Genomic DNA, 18,793 nt, shown 5'->3' with positions numbered 1-18,793 from the left:
AAGGAAGGAGAAAAGTTAAATGGGATTTGTGGGGTGGACAGTTGTAGCCCAAACAGCAAGTGTTCTGCAATTACTTCACACAGCTGAACATCCTTCAAATCTTGATTCCATGTTGTTAAAGTTTCTAGTCCTCATCGATGAATGCAGAAGTATAATCTCAGGGGCTGAAGGGTCTAAGGATTTTAGTATTTTAGGGGAAGGAAGGGAAATGGGCAAAGAAGCAAATATATGGAAATTATCAAATTTACTTAATCCACAGATAGCCACATAAATTATGCACTTGCAAAATCCAGCTGTTCACAAAACATACACACACTAGCACACTTCACAACATCCACAACTGTGCTCGCTTCTCTGAAGTTGCTATTTTTATTCTTATTATCCAGAGCATCCAGAATGACCTCATCCATTATCAGATAAGAAATGCTGCAGTCTCTGGGTCTCCTGTTTTAATAAGGCAAACCAAAGAGTAGAGTCTGGGCACTGTGCGGTTTAGAAAAAGTTGTACCTTTGTGTAGGATTGGTGAACCTCATTGGTTACATTTGGCACCTAATGCAAACAGAGCAGAAGCCAGATGAGAAGGAAGTCAATATTTTCATAGCTGGTAAATGTTTCGCAGTCACCCGCTGATGACTCGAGCATCACTAAGCAGAAATATATATGGTTTTGGCATGGTTACAGTCAACTGCATGCAAAGCATTGCTTACTGTTGCATTGTGATTCATGGATTATCCCTGCATCAGGAGCATAAGTAGCTGCCTTCTTCTGTATCAGACCATTGCTCTATCTAGCTCAGTACTGTCTACACTGACTGACAGTAACACTCCAGGGTTTCCCAGTCCTCCCTGGAGACGCTAGGAACTGAACCTGAGATCTTCTGCATGCCAAGCGGATGCTCTGACACTGAGCCACAGCACCTTTCTAAACTCATTCCAACACAACTCTCTTTTTTGGTTAAAGGGCGTTTTTTGGCATTAAATCAGAGGTTTTGTGAATGCTAGGGTTTTTTGGGGGGACGACGACATTCCCACCTTACTTTTTTTGCTGCTGCCACAATCAGTTTAACTCTCCTCCTATAGCAGTGAACATTGGTTGGCACCATTTCTTTTTCTTCCTCACCTGAGGCTCAAGCATAAGGGTCATTGGTTCCACCATAACAGGCCAGCTCCATCAGGCCTCCTCAGCCTTCAGCAATCATTTGGGGGCAGCCGTTCCATCAGACTGCCTCAGAGGGAGAGATATGGAAGCTGAGCTCATTTCACTAGTTTTGCTGGAGGCCCATCACCATCCGGAACCTCTTGCCTCTGAACTGGTAAGGCTGCAGGTAAGGTAAAGGTAAAGGGACCCCTGACCATTAGGTCCAGTCGTGGATGACTCTGGGGTTGTGGCGCTCATCTCGCTTTATTGGCTGAGGGAGCCGGCGTACAGCTTCCGGGTCATGTGGCCAGCATGACTAAGCCGCTTCTGGTGAACCAGAGCAGCACACGGAAACGCCATTTACCTTCCCGCCAGAGTGGTACCTATTTATCTACTTGAACTTTGACGTGCTTTCAAACTGCTAGGTTGGCAGGAGCAGGGACCGAGCAACAGGAGCTCACCCTGTCGCGGGGATTCGAACCGCCGACCTTCTGATCAGCAAGCCCTAGGCTCTGTGGTTTAACCCACAGCGCCGCCCGCGTCCTGTTAGGCTGCAGGTAGAGGCTGTCAAATTTTGATTGTATGTTAGCCATCCCGGCTACCTTTTCAGCTGAGAAGTGGGTAGAAATGCTATAAATAAATATAAGGTGGTTTTAAAACTACCAGAACTCAAAATCAGAAGCTTTTGGGCTTGTGTGCAGCTGCACCATATGGTGGCCTGGGTGATTTAACAAGCTCAGGGCATGGACTGACTCCACCCACCCAGAATGGCCTTTGGATCTAATGGGACATGACAGAGCATAACATTGGCACCAACTCTAGGCTGCCCTGGGTGCCTGGGCCCCCAAATTTTGTATGTGTGGGGAGGCTCAGCGCCCACACTGCACGGCTCCAATACAAATTGCAGTTTCTACCAGAAGTTGTGTGGGAGGCCTGACGTCTGGGACTCCACGAAGCCTCTGACATGACTTCCAGCAGAAAACCAGAAGTTGCATCGGAGGTCTTGCGAGGCCTCGGGTGTGACCCCCAAGGCCCCACATGGCCTTAGAAGTGACAGCAGGCCTCTGACGCAACTTCCGGTTACATAAAACTTTTCAACTTGGTGCTAAATTGCAACTATACTTGGTGGGAGCTCTTAAGCAGTAATCAAATCATCATTTGCTTTGCTCTTTCTACCTTCCCACTTCAACCTTTCTTTTCCAACCCTTTACAAAGTTCCACCTGAGTCCAAGCTTGGGGAAACTTCTCCCAGAAGTGGGATCTGTCATGGTGAGCTCCTTTGTCCAGGAGGCTGCCACAGGTGCTGTAAGAGGCTTGACAGGATCGCTCTGCAACTCCAGCATCTCCCATCCAGAAGCTCAGCTGTCCCAGCGCACCCTGGAAAGAAAGGGAGAGTTTGGGAAGGGTTAAAATATAATGAGCACCAAAAGTTTATGGAATGCAAGTTTTATTACTGTATTACGTACTCATGTTTTGGGTTATAAAACAGTGAATAATAAAAAAGTAACAAGATTGTAGGGGAGTAAAGTTCCAAGACACACAAACTTAAGTCATTGCCTATTGTTCACCCTTCTAGGTTTCTGAAAGGTGGGTGTGAGGAAACTCATTTCAAGAAAAGTACTGTAAAGTGGGGAAAGATTCAAAAAAGACAACCAAAACGATCAAGAGGTTGGAGCAACTTTCCTATGAGGAAAGATCACAACCAGTGCTTTTTATGTGGGAACACTCAAGCACTGGCGGAGGAAGAGGGGGGTGGGGGGAGCACACCGCCCCCAGCAGCGTGATCCCGGTGAGTTTCCATCGCAGCTCCCCCCCCCCGCAGGGTGACCCGTCCCCGCAGGCAGCCACGCCCCTGTGGGCGGCGCCCCCCGCCCCGAGGACATGTGCCCCACCCCTTTGGGCGATGCACCCCCTCCCTGGGATGCGCGCCAGCCCCGCCCCTGCCTGCTCTCCACCCCCCCCCCCCGGTGCTGGTGCATGAAGTTCCACCACTACACTCAAGGGTACACAGCACCAGCACCCTGTTTTCCTAGAAGAAAAGCACTGGTTAAAAGTGTGGCACTGACTGTAACAACTTCGTGGTGAGTTCCGGCACCTTTTTTCTAGAAGAAAAGCACTGGTTGCAACATTTCAGAGATGTTAAATTAAGAGCAGGGGTGGAGCTTCATGCTCCGGCCCCTGGGGGTGGGGCTGGCGCACATCCCAGGGGCGTGGCGCATGTCCCAGGGGCATAGCGCGCCACCTGCAAGGGCATGGCATGCTGCCTGCGGGGGCATGGCGCCCAGCGCTGGTGGGGGCAGCCACAACGGCACCCCACCCAGAACGCGCTGCCAGGGGATATAATAGAGGTGTATATAAATACAGTCGTACCTTGGCTCCCAAATGCCTTAGGAGTTGAATGTTCCGGCTCCTGGACGATCAAAAACTGGAACTTAAGTGTTCTGGTTTTTGAATGTTCCTTCGGAAACTGAACATCCGACAGGGCTTCCACAGCTTCCGATTGGATGCAGGAGCTTCCTGCAGCCAATCAGAAGTTGCGCTTTGGAAGTCGAACGTTTCGGAAGTCGAACGGACTCAGGTCCCGCTTGCAAGCCTCCCATTAGGGCATCTGGTTGGCCACTTTGAGAACAGGAGGCTGGACTAGACAAGCGCCCATTCCAGCAGGGCTCTTCTTATGCCCTTAAAGCTGATATACATTCTTACCAGTATCTGGATAAAAATGGACAGTATGTGTTAGGAAGAACTCATTATGGGCAGGGCTGTAGCTAGGAGGTGGTGAGGTGGGCCTCCACTAGGGGTGCAGATGGGGTTAGGGGGTGCAGTCTGGATGGTTCTGCCAGGGGCGCAAGATCATCTAGCTATGGCTCTGATTATGGGAACTGTGGCTGCTGAACAGTTTCCTTGTGCATTGTGATAGACAGCTTTTCTATTTGGGAACAGAGAAAGCTGCCTTATTCCTTGTGATTTTCATGCATTGTAGTAGGCAGTGTCCTGAAAAGAATAATGCAGCTGCAAACCCATGCTGTTCCTCACCTCAAAAGGGACCTCAAAGGGCTCGATGAGACCTCCAATAACCACCAGGCCCTCCGTGGCCACCCCCATGCCAAAGTAACCAGACCAGGCAACGCTCTCCAGCAGGCAGCAGTCCACATATAGAGCCAACCTGTTCAAGGAGATGCTAAGGGCCACTCTGTGCCAGTGTCCATCTGACAGGGAGGAAACTGGGAACCTGCAAGTGACAGGGCCAGAAAGAGCAATACATGAGTTAGGCAACACACAGCAACAGGGAAGTATGCTGGTAGAGGTGTGACAGATGGCAATGGATGGAACATGCCTCATTCTGCCTAACGCTAGAGCCAGCCCTCAACACTCTTACCTTCAAAACCCAGCTGCCTCTGAACACAGGGATGCCTTATACCAAGTCACACTACTAAGATATACTAGAGATTGGGACCTTCTGCATGCCAGAGAGCTATGGCCCTACCACTGTAGAAAACTCACCCCTGGGAGGCCATGCCCAGCACCCACTCTGATGTAATTTCAGCACTGGGGGATGACCTTTTAATTCTCCCATGCAAGTGTAAGTTGTGAGTTTCTGAGACTGGGCAATGCATTTTTAGCATTGCATATTGTGACTATATCTGGGCATTAACGCTAAACCACTAGTGGCCAACATGGTGCCCCACAGATGTTGCTGTTCAGCTGCCACCATCCCTGACTATTAGCAGTGCTGGCTGGAGCTGATAGGAGTTGTAATCCAAGATTACCTGGTGGGCACCATGCCAGCTACCCCAGCTCTAAGCACAGGGTTGAGGAACCAGGGGCCACATTCCCTTCTGGGCAACTTACTAGGAGCCATCTGCCAGTGGTGGGTGGGGCCAGAGGCAAAAGTCAGCAGAGCAGCAATTGTAAATGTTTACCTTCATAGAGTAGGCAAGTTTCAGCATGCCCTCACACACACCCTCTCTGTCCTCCATCAAGGCAACCAAGGGGCACCAACAGAATTCATTGATAAATTCTGGACAGGCAAGAACACTCATAGAGATTACAAAGCAGGGCAGGTGAGGAGCAGACTCCTGAGGTCAGATAGGAAGTTCTTGCCTCTGGGTCTGAGGTTCCTTAACTCTGATTGTGCATTACAAGAACATGACTGTGCAAGCCTCAGGTTCACGCATGATACATTCCCTTCCAATCTTGACCTCTGACACCCCAACTCTATTGATGCTGGCAATCCAATATATCTCCACTTTCACTGACATCTCCAGATATCTCTACCAATGGTCCAGGAAGGGGCTGGGGAACCTTGTTCAGTTCATGGAATGCATTCCCTTGTGAACAATCTTCCAAGGGCCAGGGGGACAGTGGTGAGTAGGGCCAGAGGCAAAAGTGGGTGGAGCAATGGACATGACTCTCACCCCTGTACACTAGGATATATTGCAACCACATAAAGTCAGAGGTTTCCAAATAGACATGCAGCATGCTTCTCATACACATATCTCTCCAACCTACCTCCCTCCATCCATCCAAGCAAGCAAGAGGCATTGTTAGAGGTCAAGGGCACATTCCAGCCAGGCAAAAGCACACAAGGAGGGTAAGAAGCAGGGCCTGGTCCAGGGGAAAAACAGAGCTGCTATTGTTGTTGTTGTTGTTGTTGTTGTTGTTGTTGTTGTTGTTGTCTTAGTTTTTTTAAAAAAGGAATGGTCTCTTTTTCAAGTTGTGTTTTCTACAGATCAGTTTCATTTGTTGCTTGACAGTTTTGCATGCAGTATTAGGTTGGGAAGAAAAGAAGGGGAAGAGGAGGATGGGGGACAGTGAGGTTTCCATTCTTCTACTTAGTGTATGTGTGGGGTTTTGTGTCAGTGTCACTTGTGTGGGTTCTCTTACTATTCACTTGTTGTATTTCCCCGGTGGTGAGAGATGTTGGGAGTGGCTTAGGGTGTGGTTGTTTGTCTTTGTTTGGCGGTAGTGAGATTTGTTTTTGTGTGTGAGTAGGGTGTGTGCATGTGTGTATTTTTCAATCAGGTTAGCCAGATTGATTCGCATGCTGTTGGAAGATTCTTGTAGTTGTCTTGTTGGGCTGTGTATGTGATAAAGGGGAACCATACTGGGGTGAAGGCATCCTCTTCTATTGTCACCGTGTCAGTTTCAGTTTATTGGTTAGTTTTTCTAGTAAGGCTGTTTTCCATACTATTTGATACTACTTGCTTAGGTGTTTGGTTCCTTTGGGTGGATTGTGTATTTCTTGTAGGAAGGCAATGTCATGGTGTTTACATATGAGGTGATGCATTTCCTTTTGATAGGGTTTCCCAACCCCCCTCACATTTAGTGTAATTGCTTTTAAGCTAGCCATTCTGCTTATCTACTTTATAGGATGATTCCCTGCCAACGCATCTGGGTTGTCCTGACTCTTTCACCTTATATTGTCTATCAAACCTATTAAGTTGTGCTGACATAAAGTCTGATGGGTGACGGAAGAGGGGGGTTAGAATTAGATTTGGGTTAAAGAGCACTAGGCAAAATTTTAATAGCCCAGAGGTTTGTCTGGAGGAGAACTGTCCCACTGATTCTGCTCCCTGATCGAAGTTTAGCACAGATAGGTTTGGCTTTCTGTCTGTGCAACAATGTGGTGCAATATTGAAGAAAAATATAACACTGAGCTCACTCATAATGGTGCCCCCTTCTGGCAACAAATACCAAGGTGTGAGGGGTAATCCTGATCTGAAAGAGGATGTTGCTGCGAAGACCGATGATAGTCAAGAGACTGGTGTTCTCCTTCAAAGAGTACCTGAGCATCAGCAACAGACTCAGCTCATCTGCAAAGCTAAGAGAGAAGCAGAGCATGAATAACAGAATAGCAGTGTCGAATAGTGGCTAGAGCTTTGTATCTTGACTAGGAAGATTGAATCCCTTACTCAGCCATGAAGCTTACTGGGTAACCTCGGGCTAGTAACTTTCTCTCTCTCTCTTAACCTAGACTTTGTTGCAGAGTTGTTGTGAGGACAAAGTAGGGTGGCCCATATCCATGTACAACAGTAGAGTCGTATAGAAATAAGGATGAGTGAATCTGTCAATTTGGTTTCTTATTTTTCAAGTCCTGCTCACCACATTTCCATATCAGTTTGGGGAGTAGGCCTACAGAAGGCCAACTAGAAAGAGGGTGGTTTGCACAATCCTAGCCTCTGCCAGGTCTGTTCTGCCAGCCAGCAAGAGTGTGTGAGCCGTTTTTGTCTGTGTCAGTCTGATTCTCCTGTGAGACATCTGCCTGCAGGTAAGAGACAAAGTGGTGTGATTATAGTATGGGGTTTTGCTTGATTGCTGAATAAAGCTGGGCAGTGGGTGTGGCCCGTGGCCTGCCTTACTATTATAACAATAGGCCCTGCCGTGGTCAGTGGGGTCCACTGCAAAGGGGTTGACACCAAAGAGGTTGGGGAGCCACAGGGCATGGGTGTCCACTGCTGTCAGTCAAGATACAGAATTGTAGGCCAGTTGCTGTAGGAGACAGGCCTGTGAACCTCAGTCATGGCGAGAGCCTGGTTAAATAGAAGTTTAGTTTGGTGGGGTTCCCCCTGAGTGAGAGGCAGGGAGAGGAGAGTAGTTGTGGACTTGACCATCTTCCTCTTGGTGGGCTGGGATGTGAATGCTATTTTGTCTTAGTTTACTACCTGTGGCCCTAATCTCCCAGTTGTATGTGGTGATGGATGATGGTGTTCAAATATGCCTGGGTGGGCATATACCAGGGAATGTGAAAATGGTACCTCAATTCCAGTAATTGTGGGCAATTAGAATGGAGGGGCTGACTACCATATGGGGCAGAGGCCTAAATCTTTGGTCTCAGTTCCTCATCCAAGTCCTCTCACTCCTCTACCAACATACTGGTGGTCTATCCACTGATCCCTCTGATTTGGTGGTGCTGTTACTGAATGCCAGATTGGTTCATAAGAAAAACATGCTCATCCATGATTTGATTGTGGATGAGAAGGCTGATCTGGTGTGTGTTACTGAGACTTGGCTGAGTGAATTGGGTGGGCCTAGCCTTACCCAGCTGTGCCCACCAGGGTATGTGGTACAGCACCAGGCTAGATTGGGGAGTCAAGGGGGAGGTGCTGCTATTGTCCACAAAAGCATTATCTCATTGACCAGAAAACCTCCTCATCTTTGGACAGACTTTGAGTGCCTGCACCTGGTGCTGGGCCACAGAGATGGACTGGAGATACTGCTGGTTTACTGACCACCCTGTTGCCCAACATCATTCCTGACTGAGTTGCCTGAGGTGGTCTCTGGAGTATTGTTGGAGGACCGCAGGACCATAGACCTGGGTGACTTCAATATTCATGTGGAGGTAGAGATAAAGGTGAAGATGTTGGGCACCTGACACTCACTTCTCCCCAAAGGCTTCTACAGAAGGGATGCTCAGCGTTGCATACTGTCCAACCTCCAAGATGCTGCAGTTAGCATCATCATAGCCATGTGAAAAATTGCCAAAGTCTGTGTTGTGGGAGGCTAGTATGTCCAGCAAATTCACTTCAACTGTATTGAATGAGAGATGGTGGGAGGGAGAGAGAAAAGAGAAGAGATATTCATTAACATATTCTTTGACTGACTAGAAAAACCCCACCCCAGAACAAGTCAGAAGGAAGGAATCAACAATCTAGAGCAGAAGAGCAAAGCCTGAGACCCTCTAGATGTTGATGAACTACGTCTCCCATCATCTCCCACAAGCCAGGATGATGGGCGTTGTAGTACAGCAGCACCTGGAGGGTCCCAGCTTCACCACACCTGTTCTAAAGGGGGTGTATGTGTGTGGGGGGGGAGAGGGCAGCTAAGCCATCTCTCAATATGAAAGGTGGTGGTGGGGAGGAAAGGTCAGTGCATGACGGCATCAGGTTCAGTTCCTGGCATCTCCAGTTGAAGCAGGCCCCCAGACTGCATGTGGCCCTCAATGCAATCTGATGTCGTTGTCAGCTGTTCTGCAAACCATCAGTTCAGACCTCTGATTTTTTTATTGATTATATTTCTATGCCACTTTTCATTCAAATGTGGCTTACAAACAGTAAATAACAATAACATAATAGAACAAAATACAGTACAAACAATATAGAACAAGTAAGAAAACAACAAAAACAATCCATAAAACACCACCAACAAAACAACTAAAAAATAAGCTAAACACCGCAATTAGAGCAAAAGTCACATTATAGAAATCACAAAGTACTAGAGCATCCATCATCTATAAAACAATACCATTAACAAGATAGCAACCAAAAAATAATCTCAGCACTGCTGAATGCATACACACACTCTCCGTACCCCCATGACTCATAATCTTCTACTCCATTCAGTTCATTAAAAGACAAAACCATGGCAGCAACTTCTTTCTGAAGGTTCCTTGGGCTGAAAGTGAGGCAGCACATGTGAAACCAACCACCCCATGATGATAGACAAATTCTCTGTCACATTCCCTTCTGGGCAACCTTCTCGGGAGCCACAAGCCAGTAGCGGGTAGGACCTTTGCTTGCCCTTCCCATAAACTCTGCCAAGGACCACATGCTCCCAGTGATATGGAAATACCCCCTTCTAGCCAGAGGACTGGGGTGATAATGAACACACACACTGCTCTGCTGCATCCAAGTCAGCATGAAGGTGCTGGATTGTACAGAGCCAAACACACAGTTGGTAGTGTTGGAGGTGGTCTGGGGACAGACTCTTACACCCTTGCTTGCCTCCAGCACCATCTGCCATCACTTGGGAAGTGTCCAGATCCTGCTTCTCTGAACTCCCACCAAAGATGAGACAAGGAAGTTGTTTCAGGACAGATGAACAACCCCAGAGCACATTGGGAGCTGTCAGTACACATCAGTGCACAGCAGGCAGGGTTTTGCCGTTCAGTCGGATAATGAGTCAATTGAGCAGAAAGTGGCTCTAATCCAATGCACATAGGGTAGAGTAACTGTTCTGCCTTTGGCCTTCAAGGCAAGCAGTAGTTGCTTGGACAGTTAAGATATCCATGACAGAGACACGGCTTCTACTACTTAGAGCCACAGGGGTCTTTATACAGCACCATGAGTATAGCTACAGTTGTTGACAAGGAAGATCATTTCCCCAGCTAAGAAATATGTGGTTTTTACAGCTCATAATGCTCATCTCAAGGATGAGGAGAGTATAGTGTCCCCAGCAATTTTCTCCAGTGTGGTTTTTATTCTGAGTGGAGTGAATTCCACTCTCCTACATACTACCCAGTCCACAAACCCTAGTCTTAATATCAGTATCCCTTGAAAAACTGTTTTCCAGGGTCACTTTGCACCCAGTGCAACAGAGCAGTAAACTTCCTACTCCCTAATGTTGAAGCAGCATTAGCAACCTCAGGCCTGGGGGGCAAATTTGGCCCCCAAGTCTCTCTACCCGGCCCTCAGGACTCTCCCCAAACCACACCCCCTTCTGCCCCTTCCTTTCCTTGAGTGTTTTTGTCCAGCTGGGATGCAGGCTTGAACTCTGATAGTGCCTCTTGCTTGACTAAATGCTCTGCCCATGTTTGCCTCTGCCCCCAACCACCATTGGGATGTGTCCTTTGGAAGCTTGTCCAGAATGGGATGCAGTCTCCAGGCAGAAAAAAGGGTTCTCACCCACTTTATATGGCCAGGTAGAAACTGGCTGGCATCTTGCATCTCCCTACAGCTAGTACATCACCAGGCTGCAGCCACTCACTCCATCAAGCTACATTGAGCAGCGGTTTGCTCTATTGAAATTGGATCTGACTTCCAGAAGTTCCCCTCTCTTCAGTTCAAGCTCCCTAGCCTACTGTGCAAATGTAAAATTGCCATTCACTGCTCCACCCACTCTGGCTCTATCTGCCACTAGAACCTGCCCCCTGACACGTTGCCCAGAAGGGAATGTGGCCCTCAGACCATAAATTATTTCCACAAAGTAGAAATTCCATCTGAGAAACATGCTCCTTTCAAATTTTTGATCCTTCTGGAACCAGCCCAAATAGACATCCACAGTCCTGGTGTTTTGATTATTTTCCTATCGCCAAGTCTCCCTCGCTCCACCTTTCCAAACTTACAAATGACACAGAAATTTGCCAGTGCAATCAGTCGAGGCAGATCTATGTTGTCTCCAGGGAAGCCTTACAATGTACGGTGGGAATATGCAATGGAACACAGGAAAGAGGAATTATTCATTATTATTATTTATTGAATTTATATACCACCCTATACCTGCAGGTCTCAGGGTGGTTCACAGAATAAAATCACAACATAAAACCACAAAATACATAATCAATAAAAACAGCAACAACCCAATAACCCCCTCCAACCAGTGGCGTAGCGTCGGTTGTCAGCACCCGGGGCAAGGCAAGTAATTTGCGCCCCCTAACCCGTGGATTTGCGCCCCCTAACCCGTGGATTTGCGCCCCCTAACCCATGGATTTGCCCTAACCCCAGATGTTGCGCCCGGTGCGGCCCGCCCCCCCTGCACCCCCCACGCTACGCCACTGCCTCCAACACATTTTAAAAGGGCATAGGATGTCAGTCAAATCAACCAAAGGCCTAGTTAAAAAGGAACATATTCGCCTGGTGGCTAAAGGTATATAATGAAGGCATCAGGCAAATTTCCCTGGGGGAGAGCATTCTACAGATGGAGAGCCACTGCAGAGAAGGCCTGTTTTCGTGTTCTCACCCTCTGGACCTCTCCAGGAGGCGGCATATGAAGAAGGGTCTCAGAAGATGATCTCATGGAAAGAGGTGGTCCTTGAGGTATTGTGATCCTGAGCCATTTGAGGCTTTATAGGTCCAACCCAGCACTTTGAATTGGATCTGGAAACTAAATGGTAGCCAGTGCAGTCCGACAGGGAATGGTGTAATTTGCTCAAACCGTCTTGCTCCAGTGAGCAACCTGGCAGCTGAATTCTGCACTAGCTGAAGTTTCCAAACCATCTTCAGAGGACGCCCTATGTTTAACGCATTGGAGTAATCCAACCTTGAGGTTACCAGAGCATAGACAACAGTAGTTAGGCTATCCCTGTCCAGATAGGAGCATAGCTGGGTCACCAGTCGAAGCTGATGGAAGGCACTCTGGGCCACTGAGGCTACCTGAGCCTCAAGCAACAGCAAAGGATCCAGGAGTACCCCCCAAGCTACGTACCCTCTCCTTCAGAGGAAGTGTAACCCTATCAAGAGCAGGCAATCTCCCACCCAACTGGTCTAGGGAACCACCCACTAACAGTGCCTCAGTCTTATCTGGATTGAGTTTCAGTTTGTTGGCTCTCATCCAGTACATTACTGAGGCAAGACACCTGCCCAGCACTTCCATTGCCTCACCTGGAGATGTAAAGGAGAAATAGAGCTGAGTGTCATCAGCATATTGGTGACAACGTACTCCATAACTTGGAATGACCCCACCCAGTGGTTTCATGTAGATGTTAAACAACATAGGGGGATAGGATTGAGTCCTGCAGAACCCTGCAGTGCCACCTACCCCTAGCTTGGAGAGTTGCTCCAGAAGGATACCATGTTCAGTGGTATTAAAAGCCGCTAAGAGATCAAGGAGAATTAACAGGGACATGTTTCCCTTGTCTCTCTCTCGACAGAGGTTATCATACAGGGCAACCAAAACAGTTTCTGTGCCAAAACCAGGCTGAAACTCTGTCTGCAATGGATCCAGAAAATGAGTTTCTTCCAAAGGTGCCTAGATTTGGTCTGCAACCACTCGCTCCAGAACCTTGCTCAGGAAAGGGAGATTAGCAACTGGCCGGAGAGCAGGGAGGAGGGGGAGGAGGAAGGGGATGAACAAAAAAGCAAATGTCACTGCAGTCTTCCAGGATGATTGGAAGCATTGCTGCTTGGGCTGCACACCAGAGCATCTGGTGAAGGAAATGATCCATTACTGGGCTTGGCAACGTTACAGAATTGGATGACTTAACAGATATTTCCCATCTGCAATTACTCCGGATCATCCTCTGGATGAAACAACGTGCTCCTAGTATGCACAGAGGTGTGAATGTGGAAATTGAGTAGCATTAAATAAGAGACACTTGCACACTGCCATGAGGCTTCCCAATGTTGCTGAAACTAAATCAAGCCTGGGAGCAAAGGAGTCAGAAGACTGGCTTTGGTTTTGATGCTGACTGAAAACAGAGTTTAGAAAAGGGCATCTGTGCATTTTCTGTCACCATACAAAATGCAGCTGCCAGGAGCAAATATTATGGTGTAAAAGCAAAATAAATTGGATGGGAAATGGTTGAACAGAACCCCATGCCTTGGGACAGGGAAGAAATTAAATTCAGTTGCCAATTAAAGGAGAACCCACCTAATTCACACTGGCTGAAACAATATGCAGAACAAAGCATAGCCATCCTTCAAAATTTGCACGTCTCCAAATTTTGCAATACACTTCTCCAGCTGGGTGATGCATACAAAAACGCAGATTCTCAAGTAATGTGTACATAAACTGACATGCATGCTGTTATGAGAATTTTTGTGAAAATAACATACAAAAATGCATTATGTTAGGGAACACTGCTTTGAAAAAATGTGTGTGTGGCAAGAAATGTTAAACACAAATATGTCTATTAAGAAAAATATGCTGACAAATTTTCACAAGGACTTAAAAGAAAAAAAGCACATGGATGTGGAAATGTGGAGAACTAAACAGGAACTTGGGGGAGGGGATGAGAAACAGGGGGGGGGGGGGATGAAATTGACAAACACACCCATCCCTACACATGCCAACTAAGCAGACACAGACCTCACAGAGTTCCTTTTTGTACCCTCTCCTCTTTCACCCTCCAGATGCTGCTGAACTACAACTCCCATCAACTCCAGGAAGGACAATCAGTGGCCAGGAATTGTGGGAATTGTAGTGCAGCAGTATCTGGAAGGCCAAAGGTTCCCCCCACCTGCATTAGGATTTCCCCTGCTGCTGATATTTTTAGGAGGTATTCTACAAATGTCAGCTGACACCTTCTTTCCTGTGCACCAAAGATGCTGCTTTGCTACATCTTTATATTTTACTTCTTCATGGAGTCAAACTATGGACGTCGCCCCCACATGAGGCAGTGATTGCCACCAATCTGGATGGCTTTAAAAGATTAGACAAATTCATGGAGGGCTATCAACAGCTACAAACCATGATGGCTATGCTCTACCTCTATAGTCGGAGGTAGCCCCTTCAATCCTTCTGCACAACTCTTACAGGAAAGGAAGAGCCAACCTTGGGAAACTCTGTATGAACACACAACGTGAAAAAGAGCCCACAGCAGTGCTCAATGTGCCAATCTGGATGGAGCACAGCAGAGAATGAATAACTGAATGGAAGGTGCTAAACAAAGTTAAAAAGGTGGTGTGTGCTGCAGCCAAGATTTTGGTCAAGGTGGTCACTGCAGCCCTGTGCAATAATGGAATCCCAAAAATCCAAATTAGTCCCACTGCAAAGCCATTCCAGCTAAGCATTGCAAGGGGAGGGGCTAGATGGCCCGTTGGATCATCTCTAAAATTCCAACTCTAAGATTAGATTCTATGAAGCCAAACCCACCGAAGTCTGACATCATATGTGACATCATGTTTGGAGCATGGAAAGAGTCAGCTGATTGGTGGCACCTGTAAACCTCTGTTCAAAATGATTGAACTGAGCCCTATCAGAGCTCTTTGGTACGCAGAAAGTACAGCATACAGCCTGTGAATCTGGTTAGAGAGTAGCATTCAGCTGTTGCAATCACTGAGAGAGAGATGTTGGTAGAGCAGTAGTGTGTCACTTGAACAGAAAAGGCTTTTAGTTCTAAGCTACCTAACTAATCTGGAGAAGGCTGCCATGTCTGCTCCTTTGTTCTCGGAGGATAGATCCAAAGTGAGGTTCAAGGAGGAAGGGAAGGCTGTGAGGAGGAAGCTGTAAACAGGTGACAACCTAATACATATCAGTCTAAACTTAAAAGAGACCAGGAGGTCAGTAAAGAGATCAAAGCTACAGGGACAGTATGGGAATCTGGAGGTCCCTTACTCTATCTGTTTTATCCGCATGTAATCCCTTCTCAGGTATGTAGTTGAGCTGTACCCAAACTTCCAAAAAACCCAATGTGCACCTGAATTCACAAGCTCTGACAATCAGCTGATCATCAGCATTTACAGACTGCAGGGCACTAGGCTTCACAAGCCCTGATCACCAGCAGATTGTCAAAGCTTGCTAAGTGCTCCACACAGTTTGATCTCAAACCACACAGACAAAATCAGGCCACCTGGTGCCACTGTGATATCAGGTAATTGACAGGTTGGTGGACCTTCTTACCCATCAAAATTGCCCAGTGGGAGATCAGAAAGCTAACCATTTGGCCTGCCAGTCATGTCCAATTCCCTGCCTCCCCCCACTAGTCACAACCTCCCTTTCAAAGCCACCCTAGACCAGTTTTGGCAGGGAGCAAACAGTTCCTATTTTCCTGCCTCCAGCTCTGCAAAGTTAAAAATCATTCAGCAGAATTTCCCAGGCTTCAGACCCTCAGAGGGGAGGAAAAGCTGGGGTGGGGGGTGGGGGTGAATGAAGGCATATAAAGTTTTATAGTGTTTATATTGCCTAATGTTCCAAAGCCTGCAGGAAAATCTGTTAAGAATCATGATCTATCCCAAACTGCGGCAAGGTTATGTGTGTGTGTGTCTGTTCCCTTTTGCTAGACATTAACCATCCCTAAAGCATGCAAGTCAATACAAGGCAGCTGGTCTTACATGAGACGGAAGGAAATGGGGAGGAGGTTGCTCATAGCCAGTTGCTTCAGAGGCAAGACTTTCCCCCTGCCCCCCTCCCAGCTCCACACAACTGATCTCTAAAGCATATGGAGTTGGTAAGTTATCAGAGAATGGAACTGCTACAGACAGATCAGGTTTTTACGAAGGGGCCCGAAGAATGTTTTATGGCTTTGGGGTGGTAAGCTAGATCTCTCTTTCTCTCTCCTGATTTATCTTTCCCAGTACTGTACTTTCTCTACATTTGGGGGACTGAGCTGAATATTTCTACATTTCAGTTTCAATGTCAGACTCTAAACCTAAGATTAAAGAAAACAGGTAATTACCTCACTGCAGACACCAACAACAGCCCAGGGAAGAGGAGTTATGAGTGCTTGCCTATAATGTTCTGATTGTTCCTGGATTTTGTTTTACCTTTTTAAACTAGGGGCTGCTGCCTCTACTCATGGTTCCTGCCAGCCCTGCCTACCCACACCTGCCAAGCCCCTCTCCCTTTACATCTTACCCAAACCCTGCTCCTCTCATTGCTCCTTCAAGCCCCCCACTCCCTCACATATCCTTCAGCCCCCTCACAGATCCTCTGTGTGTCCCCCCCACTTTATTCAAATGTTTGTTGTTGTTTGAAACCACCTTTCGAAACCGTCCTTCTCTTTTGCTCCCCTCCTGAAATCATGCAGGACTGTGATGCAGCACTACAAATCCTCCAGTGGGGACTGCATGATGCCAGTCTTACATGGGGGGTGGAATGCATGGTTTGTCTGCATGCGCATTTTGTTCCCCCTCTGCTGTGGTTATTCCTGCCCTCCTGAGGTGGCTATCCAGTTGCCCTCCAGACTTTGTGGGATTCCAGTGCCAATAATCCCCTATCAGCATGGGCTAAAGTCAAGGCTGCTGGGTCCTGGAGTTAAAAAACAAAACCTAGAGGACCATTCCTGTCCTAGAACCGTACAGAAATCACATGGCTGCCCTCTTGTAAACACTGGGGGCAGCTATACTTTCTCTGGCCAAGAAAGCTCACCAGGGCCCACCAGTGGAGGAAGGAGACCACGAAAGGGCGCATTTTGTTCAGGGTGCCCTTAAGCCTGGCATTGGCCATGGCTCCAAGTATTGAATCTAACTGGAAAGACAGCAGAAAAGATCAGATTTCTCCAGTTCTACTCTCCTACTGTTCCTCTGGCTCACCCTGTCCCAAGATCATTGCTCTCCAATTCTAGTTTAAATCAGGAAAATTCTTTTTCTACTCCTGCAGACCTTTGGGCTCCCCCAGGCATGCCAAGTGCCTTCATCTTGTGTGTGGTCAGGCCCAGACAGAGGGGGGGGGGGAGACATGGCCAGGGCCTCCGATTCCAAAGGGGGCCTCTGTCAGCATATTCACAATGCTAAAAAAGCATTTTTAAATGTAAATACTTAAAATAATCCTTTTCCCTATGTATTTTTAAAAAGCACTATTGTATATTTATATTTTCCATTTTGACTTTATATGCAGATACGGTTTAAGCCATGAAATAAAATTATTTGTCAGCGTAACTTTTGGGAAATTATTTGTCTACTTACTTATTTATAAGACTTCAGTTATCTCCAGGGTAAAAAAAGGGGGGGTCACATTATCTACCTGGCCGGGGCCTCTGCCTGGCTCTGCAAGGCCTTGTGTGTGGTTAGGGCTGTTTTAGCTGCACAGTGATCCAACTGGGAGGCAGAGTTTGGTATAAGTATGAAGAGAAGGGATTGAGAACCTGCAGCCCTCCAGAAGATTTGAGATTCTAACTCACGTCAGGCTCAGCCAGCATGGCACAGGATATATTAAAATGATCAATACCCCACCTTAAAAAAGCTGCACTTAAAAAAAATTAAAATCAAAAGTTTAAAAAAGATTAAAATATGTCAACATCTATGTCTCTGCATAGGCTTGCCTAAACAAAAATGTTTTAAGCAGGTGGTGAAAAGACTATTGTAAAGTTGCCTTCCTGGTATCAATAGGCAGGAAGTTCTGAAATGTGGGGGCTGCCATGCTAAAAGATTGGTTTCTTACAACTGCAGAGTATGTATTATGTAGCACCTATGACAATGCCACTTCTGCAGTGAAGTGGCCACAAACTGCCATTTGTTGAGGGTGCTGAAAGTTCTGCAATACCATTTTAAAGGGCTATGAAACCACTTTGAACAGTCAGGCTCCCCCACAAATAAACCTGGAAACTGTGGTATCTTAAGGGTGCCGAGAGTGGTTATGAGACCCTTATTCCCCTCATGGAGCAACAATTTCCGCAGTGGTTTTATTTTTTTTCACATTTAATTTTTTATTACTTGCATCAAGAAAAAGATTAAACAAAAGAATTATCTACACACACATGAGCTAATAAAAATAGAAATCATACACAATCATACACCACTAAAGAGAAAAAAAGTAAGAACAGAAGAAATATAAAAGAAAAAAAAACTTAATTTTCACATTTACTCCTTCTTAAATTAACACTTTCGGGACTTCCTTTAGCTTTCCCGACAATCATTCGAAATAATACTTTAAGCTACGCATTTCTTAGTAAATATTGTCATTATACTTTTTTATATTTATTTCTTAATATATACTATTCATTATTCGTTATACATTATTTGTACTCCTATTATCTTCAAACAATAACTCATATTCACTTACAGTGCATCTCTAAATCCCCTTAGCGTTATTTTCCCTTGACTAATAAGTTCCAGATAATCCACATACTTTCCCCAATCCTTGGTAAATTTTTGGTCTCTTATGTATCTTACTTTACCTGCAAGTCTATCCATTTCCATGTAATCTAGTAGTTTAGATCTCCACTCCTCTACCGTTGGTATTTCCTGTCTTTTCCACATCTGAGCAAGCATTACTCTTGCTGCTGTAACTGCATAGTACACTAGTTTACAATCTTTTTTCTTTATCTCATGGCCTAACATGCCT

At 46.5% G+C, this 18,793-nt stretch overlaps 1 protein-coding gene across 1 annotated transcript in view; it reads right to left on the bottom strand.

Moving 5' to 3' along the window:
* Positions 1–18,793, bottom strand: part of LOC310754819 (uncharacterized protein) — a 149,653-nt gene that overhangs the window by 104,372 nt on the left and 26,488 nt on the right. The window contains exons 2-6 of the mRNA XM_083597134.1: positions 8,518–8,665; positions 6,801–6,959; positions 4,172–4,367; positions 2,360–2,515; positions 509–550 (exon numbers count right to left, since the gene is read on the bottom strand). Of these exons, the coding sequence (XP_083453260.1) occupies positions 509–550; positions 2,360–2,515; positions 4,172–4,367; positions 6,801–6,959; positions 8,518–8,665 (701 nt within the window). The remainder of the gene's footprint in view (positions 1–508; positions 551–2,359; positions 2,516–4,171; positions 4,368–6,800; positions 6,960–8,517; positions 8,666–18,793) is intronic.

Source organism: Podarcis filfolensis (genome assembly GCF_964270895.1).
Source record: "Podarcis filfolensis genome assembly, chromosome: Z".
NCBI lineage: Eukaryota > Metazoa > Chordata > Lepidosauria > Squamata > Lacertidae > Podarcis > Podarcis filfolensis.
The sequence above is the reverse complement of the archived record's forward strand: the minus strand, read 5'-3'. Positions and strand labels throughout refer to the sequence as shown.